Source organism: Danio rerio, chromosome 19 (assembly GCF_049306965.1).
Source record: "Danio rerio strain Tuebingen ecotype United States chromosome 19, GRCz12tu, whole genome shotgun sequence".
NCBI lineage: Eukaryota > Metazoa > Chordata > Actinopteri > Cypriniformes > Danionidae > Danio > Danio rerio.
In genome coordinates this window covers 9,840,001-9,860,671 of record NC_133194.1, presented here as the reverse complement: position 1 = coordinate 9,860,671, position 20,671 = coordinate 9,840,001, and the positions used below count along the sequence as shown (strand labels likewise).

At 35.4% G+C, this 20,671-nt stretch overlaps 1 protein-coding gene across 1 annotated transcript in view; it reads left to right on the top strand.

The window, feature by feature from the left end:
• Positions 1-20,671, top strand: part of cers2a (ceramide synthase 2a) — a 39,212-nt gene that overhangs the window by 12,032 nt on the left and 6,509 nt on the right. The window contains exons 2-8 of the mRNA NM_153671.2: positions 2,724-2,897; positions 5,391-5,508; positions 8,681-8,799; positions 11,447-11,504; positions 13,235-13,285; positions 15,341-15,433; positions 18,035-18,163. Coding sequence (NP_705957.1) covers positions 2,725-2,897; positions 5,391-5,508; positions 8,681-8,799; positions 11,447-11,504; positions 13,235-13,285; positions 15,341-15,433; positions 18,035-18,163 — 741 coding nt within the window. The 5' untranslated portion in view covers position 2,724. The remainder of the gene's footprint in view (positions 1-2,723; positions 2,898-5,390; positions 5,509-8,680; positions 8,800-11,446; positions 11,505-13,234; positions 13,286-15,340; positions 15,434-18,034; positions 18,164-20,671) is intronic.

Genomic DNA, 20,671 nt, shown 5'->3' with positions numbered 1-20,671 from the left:
TCATTAGAAAATGATTTGGAAATGATATTATTTATTTTACTTATTTTAATATAGTCAGTCGTGAATTGAGGTGGGCCGGTCTGAGGCTTGAAACTCCAGGGCTGAAAAGGTGTCCCACTCCGGCCCTGATTTAAAGAAACCTGCAACCATTGACTTTATTTTTTCTACTATGGATGTTGAAGGTAACCAGAATCCAGCTTTCTTCAAAAGATCTTTTGTTTTTAACAGAATAAAGGTTGTAACTTTTGGAACCACCTAAGGGTGAGTAAATGATCATTTTTGTGTAATTTAATGTTTTACTTTACACCCTCACAGAAGACTGTTGGCAGTGTATTGTAAATAATAAATGTAAACGCATGCTCTGTTTAAACACTAGTGAACTGACAGCCTAAAAAGCATTTTGAGACATTATTGGGTGTGGGCCATTTCAAGAAAGGCTTCGTAATTATAAGGGTGTGTTCACACTTGGCAGGTTTTGTTAGATTAAAGCAATCTCTGGTGGGATTGTTCTGTCAGTGCGGTGTGTTTGGTTATATGTGAACGTTTCCATTTCAACCTTTGTGCACACCGAACACAATGAGTCTCAGCATACTTCCTAACTAATTCTAGAGCAGTTTAACTGAAATATGTATGCGACACAGACAAAAGACATCTAAATGAATGGAAAGCAGGACATGGTGTCACAAGAGGTGGTTATAAAAAGGATGGAATGCTCAACCGTAAACACCTTTATTTTTGTGAAGTTGAATTGTTTACTACTTGGGCTTCAAAATATAGCAGATATGCATATCGCAGTGTACTGCACATATTGCAAATGGTTTGCAATCAATGATATAATTGAATTCTTTTTAGCACATCAGGCAAAGTTGTCAGTGTCCATCTCTAAAACCAAGAAGAGTTGACCTGCTGGTTTTCTTATCCAAAAATCTGCTATGATTTTAGTATCGATGCTGAAATAATTTATGACCAAGTAGGCAAGCCGTGTTAAGAAAGATATGTCACCAAATTAACAATTCAACTCTGTTTTAAGTGATTTTGTTTTGCTGAATGTTCTTGATGTTTTCAGGTAGATAAAAATTGACCAGTGGAGCAAAGTGTTAGTCATTTGTTTTATTTCATTTATTTTTTTTACATTTTTTTAAATATCTGTTTTGCAACAGTAAGACAAAGAGCTCTATTTTAACAATCTAGGCACAAAAACTAAAGTGCATGGCACAAAAAGCATTAAGGGCTTAAGAAAAAATACGGTCTGCACCTTGGCGCATGGTCTAACAGGGTTTTGCTCATTCTCTTAATGAGTTTTGAGCATAACGTGCATTAAATCAATTAGAGTCTCATCTTCAATTCCCTTTAAGAGTCAGCTGCGTCACGCCATGGCACATTTGGACGTGAAATTATTACGTAAAATTATTTTATATATATATATATATATATATATGTATATATATATATATATATATATATATATATATATATATATATATATATATATATATATATATATATAAACCTCTCAAACACACACGTTGCTGAGTCTTGTTATCTGTTTAAGTGACATTACAACGCGTTTTCCTTTGTCTTGCTTTGCTATGTTTTTGATCCTCGCCTTGTTTATTTATTTATTCCTGTTTGCTGCCTGCCTTGTGCTCCTGAAGTAAGCCTCCAGCATAGGGTTGTGCGCCGCTCGCACTCGGACTTGTGACCTGCCTGCCTTGTGACCATCTGCCAGTTACTTTGACTACGATTCTGGATTGTTCGTATACATCTGTTTGCTGCTGTGTTGATCATTGCTTGCCTGACCATCCATTTTTTTACGACAACAGTATCTCCAGCAGAAAAGATATCCAAAGATGCCATTTTAAATTGTAAAGAAATCTGTTTTTTGAAACAACTGAAGACAGCAGAATTTAATGTCTTATTTGAATTATTTAGCCTGACATGTTTACTTTTTCAAAATATTATAAATGTTTCCTAAATTAAATTATATTGTTTTCAAAGGGAAAAAACGTTATTGATTTTTACCCAGACATTTAAAAAATATATATATTAGAGTATTAATCTCAATACCGTGAGACTGTGAAACCGTGATAATTATATCCACGGTTATCATGCCATCAGAATCCTATACCAGTACATGTCTTATATAATCACCTTAAAATGATTAAATTATTGCTATTTTTTGCTTTGAGTAGGCTTTTCTAAGATCAGTTTAACCTTTTATAAAGTTTTTGAACTAAAAGCAGTTATTCACTGTATAAAAATATAACATTTTTTAATATTTATATTTACTGGCTAACATGTTGGTTATTGGCCTTTAAATCTAAAGATTGATCAGTTATCGGTATCGGCCCAACAGACCATATCAGTGCATTCCTTCTATGAAATGTAAATATTTGGACTAGAAACAGGCCACAAATTAAGAAAAACTTACTTTGTATAAATATTAAAATACAATAATCTTCCAAACATAACTATTTGTGTCCAATTGTTTTGAACTCTCTTGAAAGGCAGTCACAGGCCTTAAAAACACATGCAAATGATACACTTTCACTCCATTATGGTAAAACTTGGCAGCGACTCTTCAAATCTGATGTGTTCTGTGGCTCCTGGTCAACTATAATTCAGAATCAACATTACATAACTTGTGACTATTGTGCGATATCAAAGCTGAAATTATATATTGTGCAGCTCTAATGTCATGTTTGTGTCTTCCTCTGCATCAGGATGTTGTCCAGGCTGAGCGAGTGGTTCTGGAACGAGAGGCTGTGGTTTCCTGGAGACCTGGGCTGGGCTGACCTGGAGGATCGGGACGGTGTCACCTATGCCAAAACAGCAGACCTCTGGGTGACCCTGCCCATTGCACTCACCTTCCTCATCATACGACAAGTTTTCGAGAGGTCAGCATGAAACGTGCTTTGCAGAAGTGTGTTTTTACGGGGTTAACACCAATGTCAATATTACACTTGCAACATATGGTTTAGGCCATGAACCTTTTATCAGTTCTTACTGTTGATCTAATGAGAACGCTGTTTAAAAATGTCAGCATCACACTTATTGGGTGTTTTTATTTGAATTTGTTTAAAAGCATAGAAAAATATTTATAAAAGATATTCTTGTTCAGAAAACATATATCGTATAGGTAAAAGAAATGCACTACCTGACAAAAGTCTTGTCGATCCCAGTTGTAAGAGCAACAAATAATAAGTTGACTTCTAGTTGATCATTTAATAAAGTAGCTGAAGGTAGATTTCATCTGTTGAACTGCATCTCAATCATCACATACTGCAAAAGACCTATTGGAACCTGCATGGACCCAAGATTCTCATAGAAATCAGTCAAGTTTGCTGAAGGAAAAATCATGGTTTGGGGTTACATTCAGTATGGGGGCGTGTGAGAGATCTGTAGAGTGGATGGCAACATCAACAGCCTGAGGTATCAAGACATTTGTGCTGCCCATTACATTACAAACCACAGAGGAGGGCAATTTCTTCAGCAGGATAGCGCTCCTTTTCATACTTCAGCCTCCATATCAAAAATCCTGAAAGCAAAGAAGTTCAAGGGGTTCAGGAATTGGCCAACCCAGACACCAGACATGAACATTATTAAGTATGTCTGGGGTGAGATGGAGGAGGCATTGAAGATGAACAAAAAAAAATCTTGATGAACTCTGTGAGTCCTGCAAGAACACTTTCTTTGCTATTCCAGATGATTTTATTAATAAGTTCTTTGAGTGATTGCAGAGATGGATGGATGCAAACCTCTGAGCTTATTGAGGTCGTACACAATATTCATTCTTTTTCCACTGCACTGACTTTATATTCTATACTGTACATTATTTTTGTTAAGTGACAAGACTTGTCCAAGCAAAGTCAGACCTTACTGTCCTAATTAAATAATAAAAAAATCAAGGCATGATCATATTTAATTTAGGTTAAATAAGTGTCATCTAGAGGTCTTTGCCTTTCATATGAGCCACTTCTGATACCAAATGATTAACCAGAAGTCAAGTTATTATTAGTTGTTCCTAAAACTTGGATTGGCGGTAAGACTTGTCAGGTAGTGTAGATGTGAATGTTTATTTTTAGTGTTTACTTATGTTGTGATCATTACTTAAACAATTTTTGACACAACTGTTCTGTTTTATGCCATTCAAAAGTTTCGTTTCAAAATAATGTAACCATGCATATTTTAGAAAGGAGTATTTTGAGTAAGAATGGATTAATTTAATCAAAAGTGACAATAATATTACTATTTATTCAAGTCAAACCTGAAAAAATAGCAGACTTCCACAATATTGTGAAGCACTAATGATGATGGCTGAAGAAGTTTTACTCTACAAACAGGAGTGTTGGTTGAAAATTCAGTTTTGGCTTTAACTTGCATTTTAAAACTAATCTTAATGTATTATAATAAATGTATTATTAATGTTTTATAATAATATTGTATTGTAATATTCATGTATTCATGTTTAAATAATGCCGCCTTGGTGAACTTAAAGCTGGATTTATACTTTCTCCTGGCGCCCCATCGCGCACCTCATGAACCAGACGAGGCTTTTATACTTGACGCGTTCGCCATTGTGATGTTCTTTAAAATGACAGGGGGCGGTCAAAAGGAACTGACTGTAAAATCAGAAGGATAGACAGAGAAGTAGAAAGTTTTCGGAACTACGTCATATCATTAATATCAATCAATATTATTAAACTAATTATTTTTATTATTTTTATAAATTATTTGAATGATTTATCAATCATTGAAGGAAAAAAAATTAATCAAACTTTGATGTATCACTTGCTTTTTTTTATGAGTTTCACTACAAATTTATTTTTATTATGGCAAGAATAAATGCAAAAAAAAGAGCCCTTGCTAAAAAAATGCAGATATTTTTAAAGATTTTTAAATGCGGTGCTGAGAGAACTGTTTACTCGAGTCTCAAAAAAACAAAAAAATCATGCATTCCGCCAGCCGAAATCATGTCGTGCGCACCCAAAGCGAACCTTCGCAAACTCTCCGATGACGTCACATTCACCACGCACACTCAAGCGAACCAGCAGACGTGTTGAGTATAAACCAGGCCTAAGAAGGAGCTCAGACACAGAACATCTGATATCAATTCATCGTCCGTTATGCAAATGGAACGGTCCAGTAATCCATGTCAAATGTAATTTATATTGAAGGAAATTGCTTCAGCCTTTCATAAGCATAGCAGCCTATGAATATTCAATATTTTATATATATATATATATATATATATATATATATATATATATATATATATATATATATATATATATATATATATATATATATATATATATATATATCTGGCGCGCTGCTGTCAGTTTTTCCAGCTCAAGCATTGAGAGTTTAATACTGTCTTCCATCTGTAGGACGGTGGCCATTCGTCTGGCCACAGCTCTGGGTGTGAAGGAGAAAGTTCGAGTGCGAGCGGCGCACAACCCTATGCTGGAGGCTTACTTCAGGAGCACAAGTAAAAGCCCCAAACAGGTACAAATCCATACATCAGTACAAAATGTGACCCTGGACCACAAAACCCTCATAAGAGTCCATTTGTTTTATGAAATTGAGATTGAAACTTTTTCTGAAAGCTGAATAAATCAGGATAACATAAGGGTGTTGGGATAGGGTTAGGAAAATATGTAGTCTGATGGTTAAACAATTTAAATATTGAAAGAAATTTGTTCAAATAAATTCTTAGCAATGCCCATTACTAAACAAATTTTGTTTATTTTATTTGTTAACGTTTTGATACATTTATGGTACGGAAATTTAGAAAATATCTTCATGGAACATGATTTTTACTTAATAGAATTTTTTTTGACCTACACAATAGGTTTTTTTACTGTTTCCACAAATACACCAGCAGCAGTTTGGTTTTGTGTTTGTTTGTTGTAAATGTGTCCTATAAAGTCCTTTAAAATCATTGATATAAAGAACTCAATGGGTGGGAAAGCAGAGCTGAATCAGCAGATGACAAACAAGAGAAGACAAAAATTTTCATCATCATATGTCTCCAGGCGGTGAGTTTTGAGCACTGAGGTCTTTGTGTAAAGTTGACATGGCAATTGGAAGTAAATAACTGACCTGGCTAAACCGTATGCACTTTTACACTGCTGTGTGTACTCGACTGTCTAGTGTGTGTCCCACAATGCAATTAAAGTGTATTATATGGTTGTCAGTGAATTAAATGCTACACTTTATCCATTCCAACAATGAAACGCTTATAATCATGACTACATAAGTGGGAAGTAGGACATGTCCCTTTCATCTATTCAATCTGCCGCCTTACTTAAAGCACCTTTAAACCTTAAACGGACAGTTTACCCAGAATTGAAAATCCTATCATCGTTTATTCAGCCTTCACTTGTTAGGATAAACAAATACCATGGAAGTCGGTGGTTACTGGTTGCTGGTAACAGCTTTCCTCCGAATATATTTTTTGTATTAATTAGCCCGTTTTCACTTGAGTGGTACAGAACGGTACGGGTCACCTTTATCAGGCTTGCATTTTCACTGCCAAAAGGGTACGTGGTGTATGACAAAGTTTCAGTCAACGTCATTCTCGCTCGAGGAAATGTCAACATAAAGCTGTATGGGTCATATGAGAAGCACTTCTCACAAAAAAGATGCTTTATACACACAAAGACTTGTGTAAAATGTTCATTTCTAACTTTTTTATGAACGAGATTTGATTATAACTGCAGATCAGTGATGAAATAGCTTACTGTAACGTCTGCAATTATATAAAATAACTAAATAAATGCAACGTATATGAACACATACTGACCCTTACAGTCTCCAATATGTTTTCAATAACAGAAAAACTACACACAGCACACAATTAGTCCTTATTTGGGTTCAAAAACAACATGCAACATATAGCTACTATCAGTGCAAACCTCTCATCTGTATCTGTACATGTAACCTCTGTTAGAGAGTAATTCCATCATTCCCGAGTTCATAATAGTCAAAAAGGTGATGATGATAATAGGTAAACATGGCAGTTTGTTCATGTTTTAGGTTGCTGAAAGAATCATTTGCTCCTTTTTATCGGGCTTCTCTTTGATTGTTTGTGCTTTACTCGCGAGTTTCCGTTTCTAAAAGGATCGGATGTCAGAAGCGCTTCAATAATCACACGCACGTTATTATCATCAGCTCAAGAAGTTTATTTCAGATAAAGACCTGTGGCGAGCGCAAGCGAGAAAATGAATCCGCTCGCGCTTTAGACGACTTTGAAAACAACGGTAGGGTAGATTCTGCTCTTCTTCTTGGTTTGTGGCTGCTCGACAACAAGGTTTGTTAAAGCTCTGGTCACCATGGCTTGTTATTATATGTATATATTATTACGGTGTAATGTATCGGCTGTTCATTTAAAAATGGCGGTTCCTTTGATTTCAATTTCCTGCTTGTACACGCGCCAGTGATTCATCTCTGTAAACCAATAGCGTTCAGCTGCGCGTCTCGCTCCGCCTTTTCATACCCTTTTGTTGTGGTAGGTACCCTTTCAAAAGCGTACCCAAAAAGTTGTACAATACAGTTCGCTTTCTGATACTCTGACAGTGAAAATGGCTATAAAAGCGTATCGTACTACTCAGTGGAATCATGTCAAAAGAGTAAAGGTTTAGAAGCACTTGAGGAAAACCAAATAGTGAGTACATTTATTTTATTTTATTTTTTCGGCTAAACTATCCATTAAAGTTAAATTTTTAAGCTGTATGTGTGTAGATATAGCAGAATCTGTTCAGAGAGGGACTAGTTTGCATCTCATTGATTCACTTCTGTAATCTCCTATATGATGAAATTCATCATTAATTAATTATGATTGAGTTTTTCCTCAGCAAATCAGGACACCCTGTTATCCAGCAGACTACTTTCCACAAATATTTTGTGTTGGGATTGATTTGTTAAAAATAAAGTGAAAAAGTGTAAACTCTGTTTACTTTCTGTATTTTGTTTAGTTCATTTCTGTTTTTGATATTTTAATTAAAAATATTTCATTGAACTAACAACAGTGTTTGGTAAACATTGTTTTAATTGTCTCAATATTATTATTATTATGATTGTATTTTTTTTGTATTTTTTTATTATACTTATTTTTATTACATTATTTCTGATTAAACCCATGTTAGCTGACTTTTTCCTTCCAATTTTTTCAGGTGTTATTAGAAACTAGGACATTGAAATTTGAAATGTACACCTCCATCTTGCTCTGACTGAAGTTATCAAAATGCACCTCATGATATCATTACAATATAATGATAAGTAACACCTTAAACACTTAAGATAAATAAAAAAAACTTCAAATAAGGTTAGTCTGTAACTAATAAAGTTCATGTAACTGTGTTAATTCATAGGCCAAACAATCCACAATACATTTATTACATTATTTATTCATCTTTGTTAGTTAATGAAATGAAAAGCCATCGTTGGTTCTCTTGTGCATTAACAATGTAAACTGATTTTAATAATGTGTTAGTAAATAATTAATATATACTGTACAAGTATTGTTCATTTAAGTAAATGCTTAATAAAAACTATGGATATGTGTACACAGTCAAATTTTCCACTCTGTTCACATCATCCTTGTTATTAATACACAGCATAGGATGTGTTGTATTAATTAATTTAATGACCCTTGATGTTCTCTGCTGCCCTACAGGCTGAAGTGGAGAGTTTAGTGAAAAAGACGGGGCACACGGAGAGAGAGATCCACAGATGGTTCCGGCGACGAAGGAACCAAGAGCGACCAAACCAGCTGAAGAAGTTCAGAGAGGCCAGGTACACGACAACGCACCTGCATCCCTTCATAAAGCTCAAATGATATCACATTTTATAAGCCTTACAAAAAAGCAAATGTCATAAAAATATCAAATGATTAACAGTGCTTCCTGATAATCTCAACACTAACGCAGAGTACACGATATTCACAGTACAACAGAACAAATAAACATTTTCCATTAGGTGGTAGGAAGCACTCAGGAAAAAACGGTATGTGGTGTTATTATAAGCAGAATAAAATTTGGCTAATGTATGAAGTAAATTCACTGTTCTACTAACTTTTGGACTGGTCCTTTTAATATCTCGTCTTTGACATTTCAACATTACCTGTCTTGTGCTTCACACGAAAAAAACACATTCAACACGTCTAATTAAAGGAATGTGAACGGTACGGTACAAGCTGAGATTTATCTAAAGCATTTGGGATATTGTTGATAATCTTTAATATTTCACTTGTTAGTGTAAGAGAATTAAAAATATTCCACTAAATGTTTGCAAAATACAGTCCATCCAGAAAGTATTTATTGTGCTTGACTTTTCCCACATTTTTTATGTTTCTGCCTTATTCCAAAATAATTCTACACACAATACCACTTAATGACAAGGTGAAAAAAGATTATTTTTAATTGTTGCAAATTTATTAAAAATAAAAAAGCTGAAAAATCTGATATTTATATATTTATGGATACTTGTTATAAATGTATATATTTATAATAAGTATTTACAGTCTTTGCTCAATACTTTATTGATGCACCTTTGGCAGCGATTACAGCCTCAAATCTTTTGGAATATGATTCCTCAAGCTTGGCACACCTGTCTTTTCACCCATTGCTCTTTGCAGTACCTCTCAAGCTCTATCAGGTTGGATGGGAAGCGACTGTGTACAGCCATTTTCAGATCTCTCCAGAGATGTTTAATAGGATTTAGGTCTGGGCTCTGGCTGGGCCACTCAAAAACATTCACAGAGTTGTTGTGAAGCCACTCCATTGATATTTTGGTGGTGTGCTTTGGGTCATTGTCCTGCTGGAAAATGAACTGTTGCCTCAGTCTGAGGTCAAGAGCACTCTGAAGCAGGTTTTCATCCAGGATGTCTCTGTACATTGCTGTATTTATGTTTCCCTCTATCCTGACTAGTCTTCCAGTTCCTGCTGCTGAATTACATCCCCACAGCATGATGCTGCCACCACCATGCTTCACCGTAGGGATGGTATTAGCCTGGTAATGAGTGGTGCCTGGTTTTCTCCAAACGTAGCACCTGGCATTCACTCTAAAGTGTTCAATTTTAGTCTCATCAGATCAGAGAAATTTGTTTCTTATGGTCTGAGAGTCCTTCAGATGCCTTTTGGCAAATTTCAGGCGGGGAGTGGCTTCCATATGGCCACTCTACCATCAGGCCTGATTGGTGGATTGCTGCACAGATGGTTGTCCTTCTGTATGGTTCTCCTCTCTCCACAGAAGAATGCTGGAGCTCAGACTGAGTGACCATCAGATTATTGATCACCTTCCTGACTAAGGCTCTTCTCCCCCGATCACTCAACCTAGTGGTCCTGGTCCTGGTGGTTCCAAACATCTTTCACTTACGGATGATGGAGGCCACTTTGCTTATTGGAACTTTCAGAGCAGCAGAAATTCTTCTGTAACTTTCCCCATTCTTGTGCCTCGAGACAATCCTGTCTCGGAGGTCTACAGACAATTCCTTTGTCCTCATGCTTGGTTTGTGCTTTGACATGCACTGTCAACCCTGGGGCAATATATAGACAGGGTTTGCCTTTTCAAATCATGTCCAATCAACTGAATTGACCACAGATGAACTCCAGTTAAGCTGCTGAAAGATCTCAATAATGATCAGTGGAGACAGAATGTACCTGAGCTCAATTTAAAGCTTCACATCAAAGGCTGTGAATACTTATGTACATGTGATTTTTCAGGTTTTTTATTTGTAAAAAAATTGCAACAATTTAAAAAAATCTTTTTTCACATTGTCAGTATGGGGTATTGTGTGTAGAATTTTGAGGAAATAAATTTTATGAATCTACTTTGGAATAAGGCTGTAACAATAAAAAAAGTGGAAAAAGTGAAGCGCTATGAATACTTTCCGGATGCACTGTATGACCATCATAAATCCAGAAATGTATCCGCCTACAACACAAGACGCAGTTTAAGCATCCTTACAGCCTAAATGAATTCGATTATGTGCTTAGACATAAACACCGCCCTCATATTTCAGAAGTGCATGACCCAGTTTACTTAAGTGCGCTGCTTTAATGCATCTTTTATTCTCTGTGCTAATGTACATTAAGCCACAAATGCTTGTCGATAGTGCTTGACTTGTATTAAGCCTGAAACATCCTTTAAATTAGCCTGTTTTCATGCTGTCAGTCAACAGTAGGTTGTAGATGCTGTACAAAAAAACTGGCGTAGGAGCTGTTGGCTTGTAATAGTAGTGTTTGTGTTGTGAGTGGAGCGTATGCACCTTGTTTTTTTGTACATTTTGTCATTGTGTGTGTGTAGTAACTTCATGATTGAATATGTCTAGACCCTTAAAAGAAATGTTTTTGGAAGCAGTAATTCTTGAAAGTTATGCATGTAATATTATTTTGTTGCCGATAGTGTCGATTTGCTGAAATGGATGTACATTTTCTTACAGTTGGAGATTTACCTTTTACCTTGTTGCTTTCATTGCTGGCCTTGCTGCACTTATTGATGTGAGTATCTCAAATGCACCGTCACGACTTTAAAGTTTATCTGTAGGGGTTAAAGAGAATCAGGATATCTTCTGTTTTCAAACAAAAAAAAGGAAAACTAAGAAAATGGCTGTTTTTTGTTTTTTCTTTTGCTCACAAAAAACTAAAAACAAGATTTTTGGCTCTTTTTTTTAAATTAATTAATTTATTATTATTATTTATTTATTTAAGGTAGGAAAACTGATAAACGACTTAAATTAATTATACACATGTAGGCGATGCTGAAACACCCATTTTCCTCTGATTGGTCAACCAAATCTGAGCTTGTGGCTTCACCCTCAAAATAAAAGTCCTCTGTGTTCAGCACCCAGACTTTTAATTATTATTTAGTTATGTATATGAACTAAGTTTACATATTCTTCATTTGATCAGTTTGCAGGCTTACATTCATTGCGTATGCATAAATTAAATAAAAACGTAAATTAGCAGTTTTATTACACATTTGTCGTTTAAAATAAGGTCACAGTTCACTGCTAAACGTCTTACCGCTGTGCACCTGATGCTGATGGATGATCGCTTCTTAACAAGGCCTATATAATAATAATAACAATAACAATTATTATAACATTATTAATGTTATTATTAATATTATTATCATTTATTATTATTATTATTATTATTATTATTATTATTATAATAATTATTATTATAATTATTATAATAATAATAATAATTATTATTATTATTATTATTATTTATTTAAGGTAGGAAAACAGATAAACAACTTATCAATATAACATTATTAATATTGTTATTGTTTTTAGTATTATTATGATTATTATTATTATTATTATTATTATTATTACTATGTTTGGATTAAAAATTTTAACAATTTTACTAAATTTAAAATTTTATCTGTCCCATTTATTTTTTTCTAATATTTTGGCCACAAAGGTTAAACAGCTGATATCTGTTCATTATTTAACTATTTACTACTTTATGTAATTTTTAATAGTTTCCTATGAATTAATGCAAGTTTTTATTTTGACATTTATTTAGATTTTTTTTTTTTTTTTTTTTAGCAAAAATGAAATCTTGGATTTCATTTTTTTTGGAAATGGAATTGTCCCCTTAACAATTCTTCAGTACATATTGATGAAAAAATGGTCTAAACTTGAACTTACCTCAGCAAACTCTATACAAAATGCATATATAATATTTCATTTCCAAGTGTGAATTCAAGTATTAGAGTGACCATTAAGGGGTTAATTTCAAAAGTTTGCATAAACCATATTTGAACTCTACAAAGTCTTTTAAAGTTAAAACCTTAATTTCCTTTATTGTTATTATTTTGTTGCTGCATTTTAGAAAAGTTTAAGAGTTGCAAGCTAAAATTCATTCATTTATTTTCCTTTGGCTCAGTCCCTTTATTCATCAGGGGTCGCCACAGCGAAATGAACCGCCAACTTATCCAGCATATGTTTTTCACAGCGGATACCCATCCAGCTGCAACCCAGTACTGGGAAACATCCATACACACCAAGCTATAATTCAACACAAAAAATGTTAGAAAATTCTGAAATTGAACCTGCATTTTGCCTTTGGCTGTTAAAGAATTCCCATGCTTGTTGACCACCACTTTTTAACTGGTGTAATCTTATACTTGTGACCTGCATAGGTTTTATTGAGATGAAATGGCAGAGCACCTTTATCTAGTCTCAAATTCTCTTCATGTTGTTTGTATTCCTCAGAAACCTTGGTTCTACGATACGAAGGAGATGTGGGCAGGGTTTCCAGTGCTGGTATGCTCACTTCATTCTTCTGTTGACTTGTAGGTTTCAATATTGTCTTAATCTAAAATGAATCTTCAGTCAGCTTTTTTGTCGATAAGCTAATGTATATAATATTTGAGGAGGATTGCAAAAATATGGTTTTGCTATGAGATATATGGAAACTGATGCCAAAAATACCTTAAAGGAACACTCCATTTTTTTAAATATAGGGTAATTATATTGCTCCCCTAAAGTAAAACAGTTGAGTTTTAGCACTTTTTAGCTTAGTTTAGCATAAATCATCGAATTGGATTAGACCATTAGCATCTCACACAAATGAAAAAAAAAAGTTTTGATAATTTCACATTTAGTCATTTAGCAGACAGTAAGAAAAAATGATGATGACGAAGAAAGTCTAAATGAAGATGTTTATTCAGCATAGCAGTCTCAAAATACATGGCAGTACCTTGGGTTCACCGGAGTCAGAATGAACCCTGAACATTCTTAAACTCAAAGCTTTATAATGTTTTTTAATGTTGCCTTTAGATGTTAATGAAGTTGCTCCTTGGCTGTTGACCCAGCTGTTCTCCCTATCTCTCCATGTTAATGCAGTTTCAACATCATTAATGAGATGGTTCTTTGTGCACCACACCCATCCCCATTCTACAATTGTTACCATTTGGTCGAGATGTAGTCACCTCAAATAATGCAGAGACAAGACCCTGTTGACTTCTCTTTTCTCTCAAAGTCAGCCCTTTTGGCAATTGAGCATCAATTCACCATTTAGAGTGGAAGTTGGGTCGAGGCAGACTCATTTCTTACAAGACACTTTTGTCCACAGCGACATAAAAATGAGGAGGAATTCAGTGATTCAACAAGAACAGCTAATACCAGGCATGTGCACACACAGGGCTCAACCTGTGCAGTGCACATGCCCTTTTTAGTCTTGGATAGAAAGTGCCCTTCCAAACTAATCTGAAGTGTCCTCGCGACAACCCCTGTTGCTGTTGCCTAGCTGGGGAATATTTTTTTTAGCTGGATAATATCATGCTGCAGCCATGAGTATTATTACGCCTGAATGAGGAGAAAGTTCTTAGCCATATTAATCTAGAATATAGCTACTTTTTATTTTCCACCGATCTTTGTACACTGTGTAACTACTAGAATCAAGCTTTTAAGTTCTAAAAAGTCTTCTTTTTTTTACCTAATTTTTGGTCTAATCTGATTCAATGATTTATGCTAAGCTAAGCTAAAAGGGCTCCCACCACACCCCAAGATGGGTTGAATGCATTCAAAAATGGTAAAACTCCACTCTTTAGCTTTAGAAGATTTGTAAAATTAGCCTTTTTGTGTTATGTGTTTTGTGCGAGATGCTAGTGGTCTAATCCGATTCAATGGCTTATTCTAAGCTATGCTAAAAGTGCTCTAGCCAGACCTGGAGATCAATTGAATGGATTCAAAAATGTTAAAACTCCACTGTTTATCTTTAGGGGAGCTGTAATATTTGCCATTTTTGTGTGTGAATTGCTAATGATGTAAACTGATTCAATAATTTATGTTAAGCTAAGATAAAAGGACTCCTGGTACACCCAGAGATCGGTTGACTGCATTCAAAAATGGTACAACTCCACTGTTTATCTTTAGGGGAGTTGTAAATTAGCCTTTTTTGTGTTAGATGCTAATGGTCTAATCCGATTGAATGATTTATGCTAAGCTAAGCTGAAAGTACTCTAGCTAGATCCGGAGATTGACTAACTGGATTCAAAAATGTCAAAGCTCCACTGTTTAGCTTTAGAAGAGTTGTAAAATTAGCCTTTTTTTTGCGCGAGATGCTAATCCGATTCGATGATTTATGATGATATATTTATGATTTATTTTGATTAAAAGTATTCTGGCTAGACCCTGAGACTGACTGAATGGATTCAAAAATGTTAAAACTCCACTGTTTAGCTTTCGGAGAGTTTTAAAATTAGCCTTTTTTAAAGTGTAGTGTTCCTTTAAGCTTCAGACCATATGCGGCAGAAAATGACACCACATAAAATCTTGACTTATTGAATTAAACGATTGTTTGCTTTTTCTCTCCAGCCGCTGTTGCCTTCTCAGTACTGGTACTACATGATTGAACTAGGGTTTTACATGTCTCTCCTCTTCAGCGTCGCATCAGACGTCAAGCGAAAAGTAAGTAAACTTTAATCAGTGATCAGTCTTGTTCAGAGTTTTCAGATGTTGCTTATCACATGGAGATTGGTGTGGAGATTGTATGCGTGTCTGAGTAGAGTTAATATTTTACTGTCAATGCTGTTAGTAAAGGTGTTGGTAAACTCAATAGTGATTTTTTTCATAGGATCAATGTTTGTAGCTACGTGGCTAATTGACCCATAAAGTTATATGATACAAAATAATTAAAGACCGTGAAGAAATTTGATGCTTTTTTTGCGCTATCACCGTTAATGACTTCATGTTCTGGTAAAAAGTTTAATTTGTGGTGGATGTCGATCATGCTAACTTTTATTTCCTGGTTTTATTCCGGGAATTATTCATTTACAAATTAAGCACCGGCCATTACTGAGAAATGAATACAAGTATTAATTTTCATATGAGGGTGTACTAATTTACCCTGTGCACTGTAAATGGAAAAGCAACCTCACTGTGACTACATCAAGGAAACAAGCTTCATAATTTTGCTTAATTGAAGGGGATGCATTGATTTTTATTCTTTCTGAAGTCTGAAGGAACATTTTAGGGGCCTGATAAGATTATATAAATACACCAGACTGATTTACAGATGGGTTATGTATTAAATCAAGCTTTGTACAACATGAAAAAAAAAACCTGACTGAGATAATAAAATGCAACATTGAATGTCACCTGGTCACATTTTCCCCAACTGAATTTTAATAGGTGACCAATTTGAAGTGATGGTTTGATTAATTAGTCACCTAGTCTGTGATGCTCATCCTGAACTTTGACTCTCAAGCTACTATCACAGAACAGAGCTGCTGAAGTAACCTAAATTCAGTGCCTTTATTAAAAAAGAAAAAGAATATACAGCATCTACAAAATATAGATACAGTTTAGCAAAAGAATAAACAAGCATAATTAGACAAACTTGCAGTGATGTGAAAGTGTTTTCTTTTATTTTGTCATGTTTGTCACTCTTTAATGTTTCAGATCATCAAACCAATTTAAATATTAGTCATCTATAACACAAGTAAGCACGTAATGCAGTTTTAATAAAGGTCTTTATTACTTAGAGAAAACAAAATCCAAAACGACATAGCCCTGTGTGAAAGTGTTTGCCCCTGAATCGTTTAACTGATTTGGCTACCCTTAGCAGCAACACTGCATTTAAGCGTTTTCAATAACTTGTAATGAGTCTGCTACAGTGCTATAGAGGAATTTTGGCCCACTCCTCTTTGGAAAATTGTTGTAATTCAGCCACATTAGAGGGCTTGAACTGCCTTTTTTAAAGTCGCCCTACCTCATCTCAATTGGATTCAGGTCAGGACTTTGACTAGGCCCAGTGCTTAATTTGTGAATCGCGAGGTCCCGGAACAGATAACGGATCCGGTATGCTAGCTGAGTATGTAGAGGTGTCGCGCATGAAAGTGGAGATCGGGGGGTGGGGGTTAGCGGAGGGGTGTCGCAGACATAAGTTAAGAGCTAGAGTGGGGCTTTGTTGTCGCGGACGAAAGAGGGTGTCGTGGAACAAAGTGAACGGGAGGGGGGAGGAGGGCAGTTGAGGTGCCGGATCAGACTTCAGAGGTGCTGGATCCGGCGTGTTCCAGCACAAATTAAGCCCTGACTAGGCCATTCCAAAGTCTTTATTTAGATTTTGAGTCGTGGACTTGCTGGTCTGCTTTGGAGGATTTCCTGCTGCGGAACTCAAGTTCGCTTCTGCTTGAGAAACACTTTTTCACACAGGGCTTTGCAGTTTTGTTTTTTGTTTTCAATATTATAATAGAAGTTATTATATTAATGAGCAATTGCATGCAAATGTCAACCTTGCCATAAAAAAAAAAGTTTTCACTAAAATACTGAAGCTGTTTCTGGGTTTTTTGTGTAGGCAAGTATTTTTACAGTACTTTAGAAATACTCAATGCATCTGTCAGTGTTTTCAAACTATTCTATTTGATTTACCAAAGTCACACAAGTGGCAATTTCACATCTGTCACATCCGTCACGACACTTTTTCCTCATAAAAGTGAAAATATTAAATTAAATAATCAATCATTTTTGTTCTATAGAGAGCTGACTCTTGTCCTTTTGATTAGCATTGTTTCTTTTGGGTTGTGCAGTTTAATTCACAGAATTTCTACAAACCATGTTGTATACTGTAAACCAGCAGACTTTTTATGTCGCATCCATAACGCATGTTTATTTCCCTCATTTAAAGTGCAAAAGATGTTTACAGATTGATATTTTTCTGGTCCCTTAACTCTGTGGTCAGTTGTTCGGGAAAATATAAACAAAAGTTTCAATATAATGTGAACGTGCTTTCTATGTAAATTTATGTTTTGAGTTTTTACTGCAAATGTCACATCCATAACGCTGGAATTGCTCTAATATTTCACAATATTGCAGTTTTTACAGTCCTGTTATTTCGATTTCAGGAAATGTAGCCTTTAAAATCAAAATGCTATTGACTTTATCTTTATCAGTAATATTCTTAATAACCCAATCATTTTAATATTTATATAATTTATATTATGTATGTGACCAAAGCCGTTGTGTTGTTTGGTGTATAAAATAATGCTGCCTGTTTGTCTGTTTTTCCAGGACTTTAAAGAGCAGATAGTGCACCATGTTGCCACCATCTTGCTGATCAGTTTCTCGTGGTGTGTGAACTACATCAGAGCAGGAACCCTCATTATGCTGGTGCACGACGCCTCCGACTACCTGCTGGAGGTAATAAAACATCAGAACAACATGAGGCTCTGGAGCTCAGAACAATATTTACATTTACATTTAGTCATTTAGCAGACGCTTTTATCCAAAGCGACTTACAAATGAGGACAAGGAAGCAATTTACACAACTAAGAGCAACAATGAATAAGTGCTATAGGCAAGTTTCAGGTCTGTAAAGTCTAAGAAGGGAAGTATTAGTAGTATTAGTTTTTTTTTTTTTTTTTTTGTACAGTTAGTGTGATATTCAGAGAGGCAGTTGCAGATTAGGAAGTGTAGTGGAGACTAAATAGTTGAGTTTTTAGTCGTTTCTTTAAAGTAGCGAGTAACTCTGCTGTTCTGATGCAGTTAGGGAGTTCATTCCACCAACTGGGCAGATTGAGCATGAGCGTTCGCAAAAGTGATTTCTTCCCTCTTTGGGATGGAACCACGAGGCGACGTTCATTCACAGAACGCAAGTTTCTGGAGGGCACATAGATCTGCAGAAGTGAGCGCAGATAAGAAGGAGCAAGGCCAGAAGTCACTTTGTAGGCAAACATCAGAGCTTTGAATTTGATGCGAGCAGCAACTGGCAGCCAGTGCAAACGGACTAGCAGCGGAGTGACATGTGCTCGTTTAGGTTCATTGAAGACCACTCGTGCTGCTGCGTTCTGGAGCAGCTGAAGAGGCTTGATAGAGTTAGCTGGAAGCCCAGCTAGTAGAGAGTTGCAGTAATCCAGTTTGGAGAGAACAAGAGCTTGAACAAGGAGTTGAGCTGCATGTTCAGATAAGAAGGGTCGGATCTTTCTGATGTTATAGAGTGCGAATCTGCACGATCGAGCAGTTCTAGAAATGTGGTCAGAGAAGTTTAGTTGGTCATCAATCGTTACTCCATGGCTTTTCACCATTTTGGATGCAGTAATGGTTGCCCCATCCATCTGGATTGAAAAGTTATGGTGTAGGGTCGAGTTGGCAGAAACTACAAGCATTTCAGTTTTTGCGAGGTTCAGCTGAAGATGATGATCTTTCATTCAGTGTGACAATATGGGGAAAACATAGATTAAGCGAAAGCCACAAGTGTGTTGTGGTGTGAGGAACATGAACTATATTTAAACTCGGTTAGTTTTCTTAAAAAGGTTAGTTAAATTCTGTATATTTACACTATTTTCATTAAAAATCAGACGCTTGACATCAAGAAATATGACATCTGTATGTTTGTTAGCCTGAAAACACAATCTGCCATTTGCGGCTCTTTTATGCAATATTTATCTTGAATATTATATTATCTTTTAATTTCTAAATATGGTTGGTGACTACAGTATTAATTTAATAAATATATCTGTTTAATAACTCTGTTTTGTAAAAAAAAAACACCAAAATACATAGCCTATATTCACTGAGAAATGGATAAAAAAATATTAATTTTTGAAATGGGGTGTACTCAATCATGGATACACTAGATGTCGCATACAGACCCTGAACATGCATCAGTAGCACCGCCACATTTGTACAGTGCTCCCAGCACAAATTTCATTCAACCGTACTAGTCAAGACAGTGTGCCATCGTGAAGATGCTGGACTTTAGAGCTGTAGTAACGAGCAAACAAAGCATAAGGTAAAGAATTATGACAACAAGATGCTGCGGTGCTAGAAACTTGTATTATTGTTGGCTAAGTAAACGAGTCGTTCATAACAGAGATTCATTCACAAACGAATCACTCCCTCTGTTAGTATGAGAAATGAGAGCAGGAGAGGAGGTGTGTTTCAGGACATGAATTAGATCAAATTTAAACAGAGAGGGAGGATAATAGATTGCCATATACTCAAACACATGCTGTTTGTCAGGATGCCCGTGCAGTCACTTCAATCTAGAAAGTGGATGTAAAATTATAATTTTTGTAATAATAATAATAAAAAAATTGCATACTGACCACCAGGAAAACTCTTGATCATAGATGTATGCATATATGAGTATACCTCTGGCTCTGGATGGCCAGTCCTCCACTTCAGCTTGGTCCCGCATTCATTCCTAAGAAACGCTACCCTGTACTAAAACGGCGGCTCAATTGATACATTCCTTCCAATAGACAACAACAGGGTTGGCGACATCTAATGTAAATATCTGTGGTACTCAATTATGCTGAGCTCTTGTAGAATTATATAGTGTGTATTTTAGTACATCATTCTGTTTTGCAGGATTGATCGTGTTTTGAACTTTTTCCTGTGTTGGTCGAGCAAATTGAGAGGAATATAAACTTCACAGATTTCAAATCAGTGTTATTTATACCTAGTTGGATACTTGGATTTTATTAATAGCTTGAAGTATCTACTAGTTAGACACAAATTTGTTTTTTTTAGTAGTTCGAATTTTGAAATTTATTTATTTTTTCTATTTTTTCAAAGTCTATGCCATCCCACAAATAACATTGCAATCAAGACAAATAACTAGCAGAAAATATATACAGTTGAAGTCAGAATTAATAGCCCCCCTGTATTATTAGCCCCTCTGTTTATTTTTTTCCCCAATTTCTG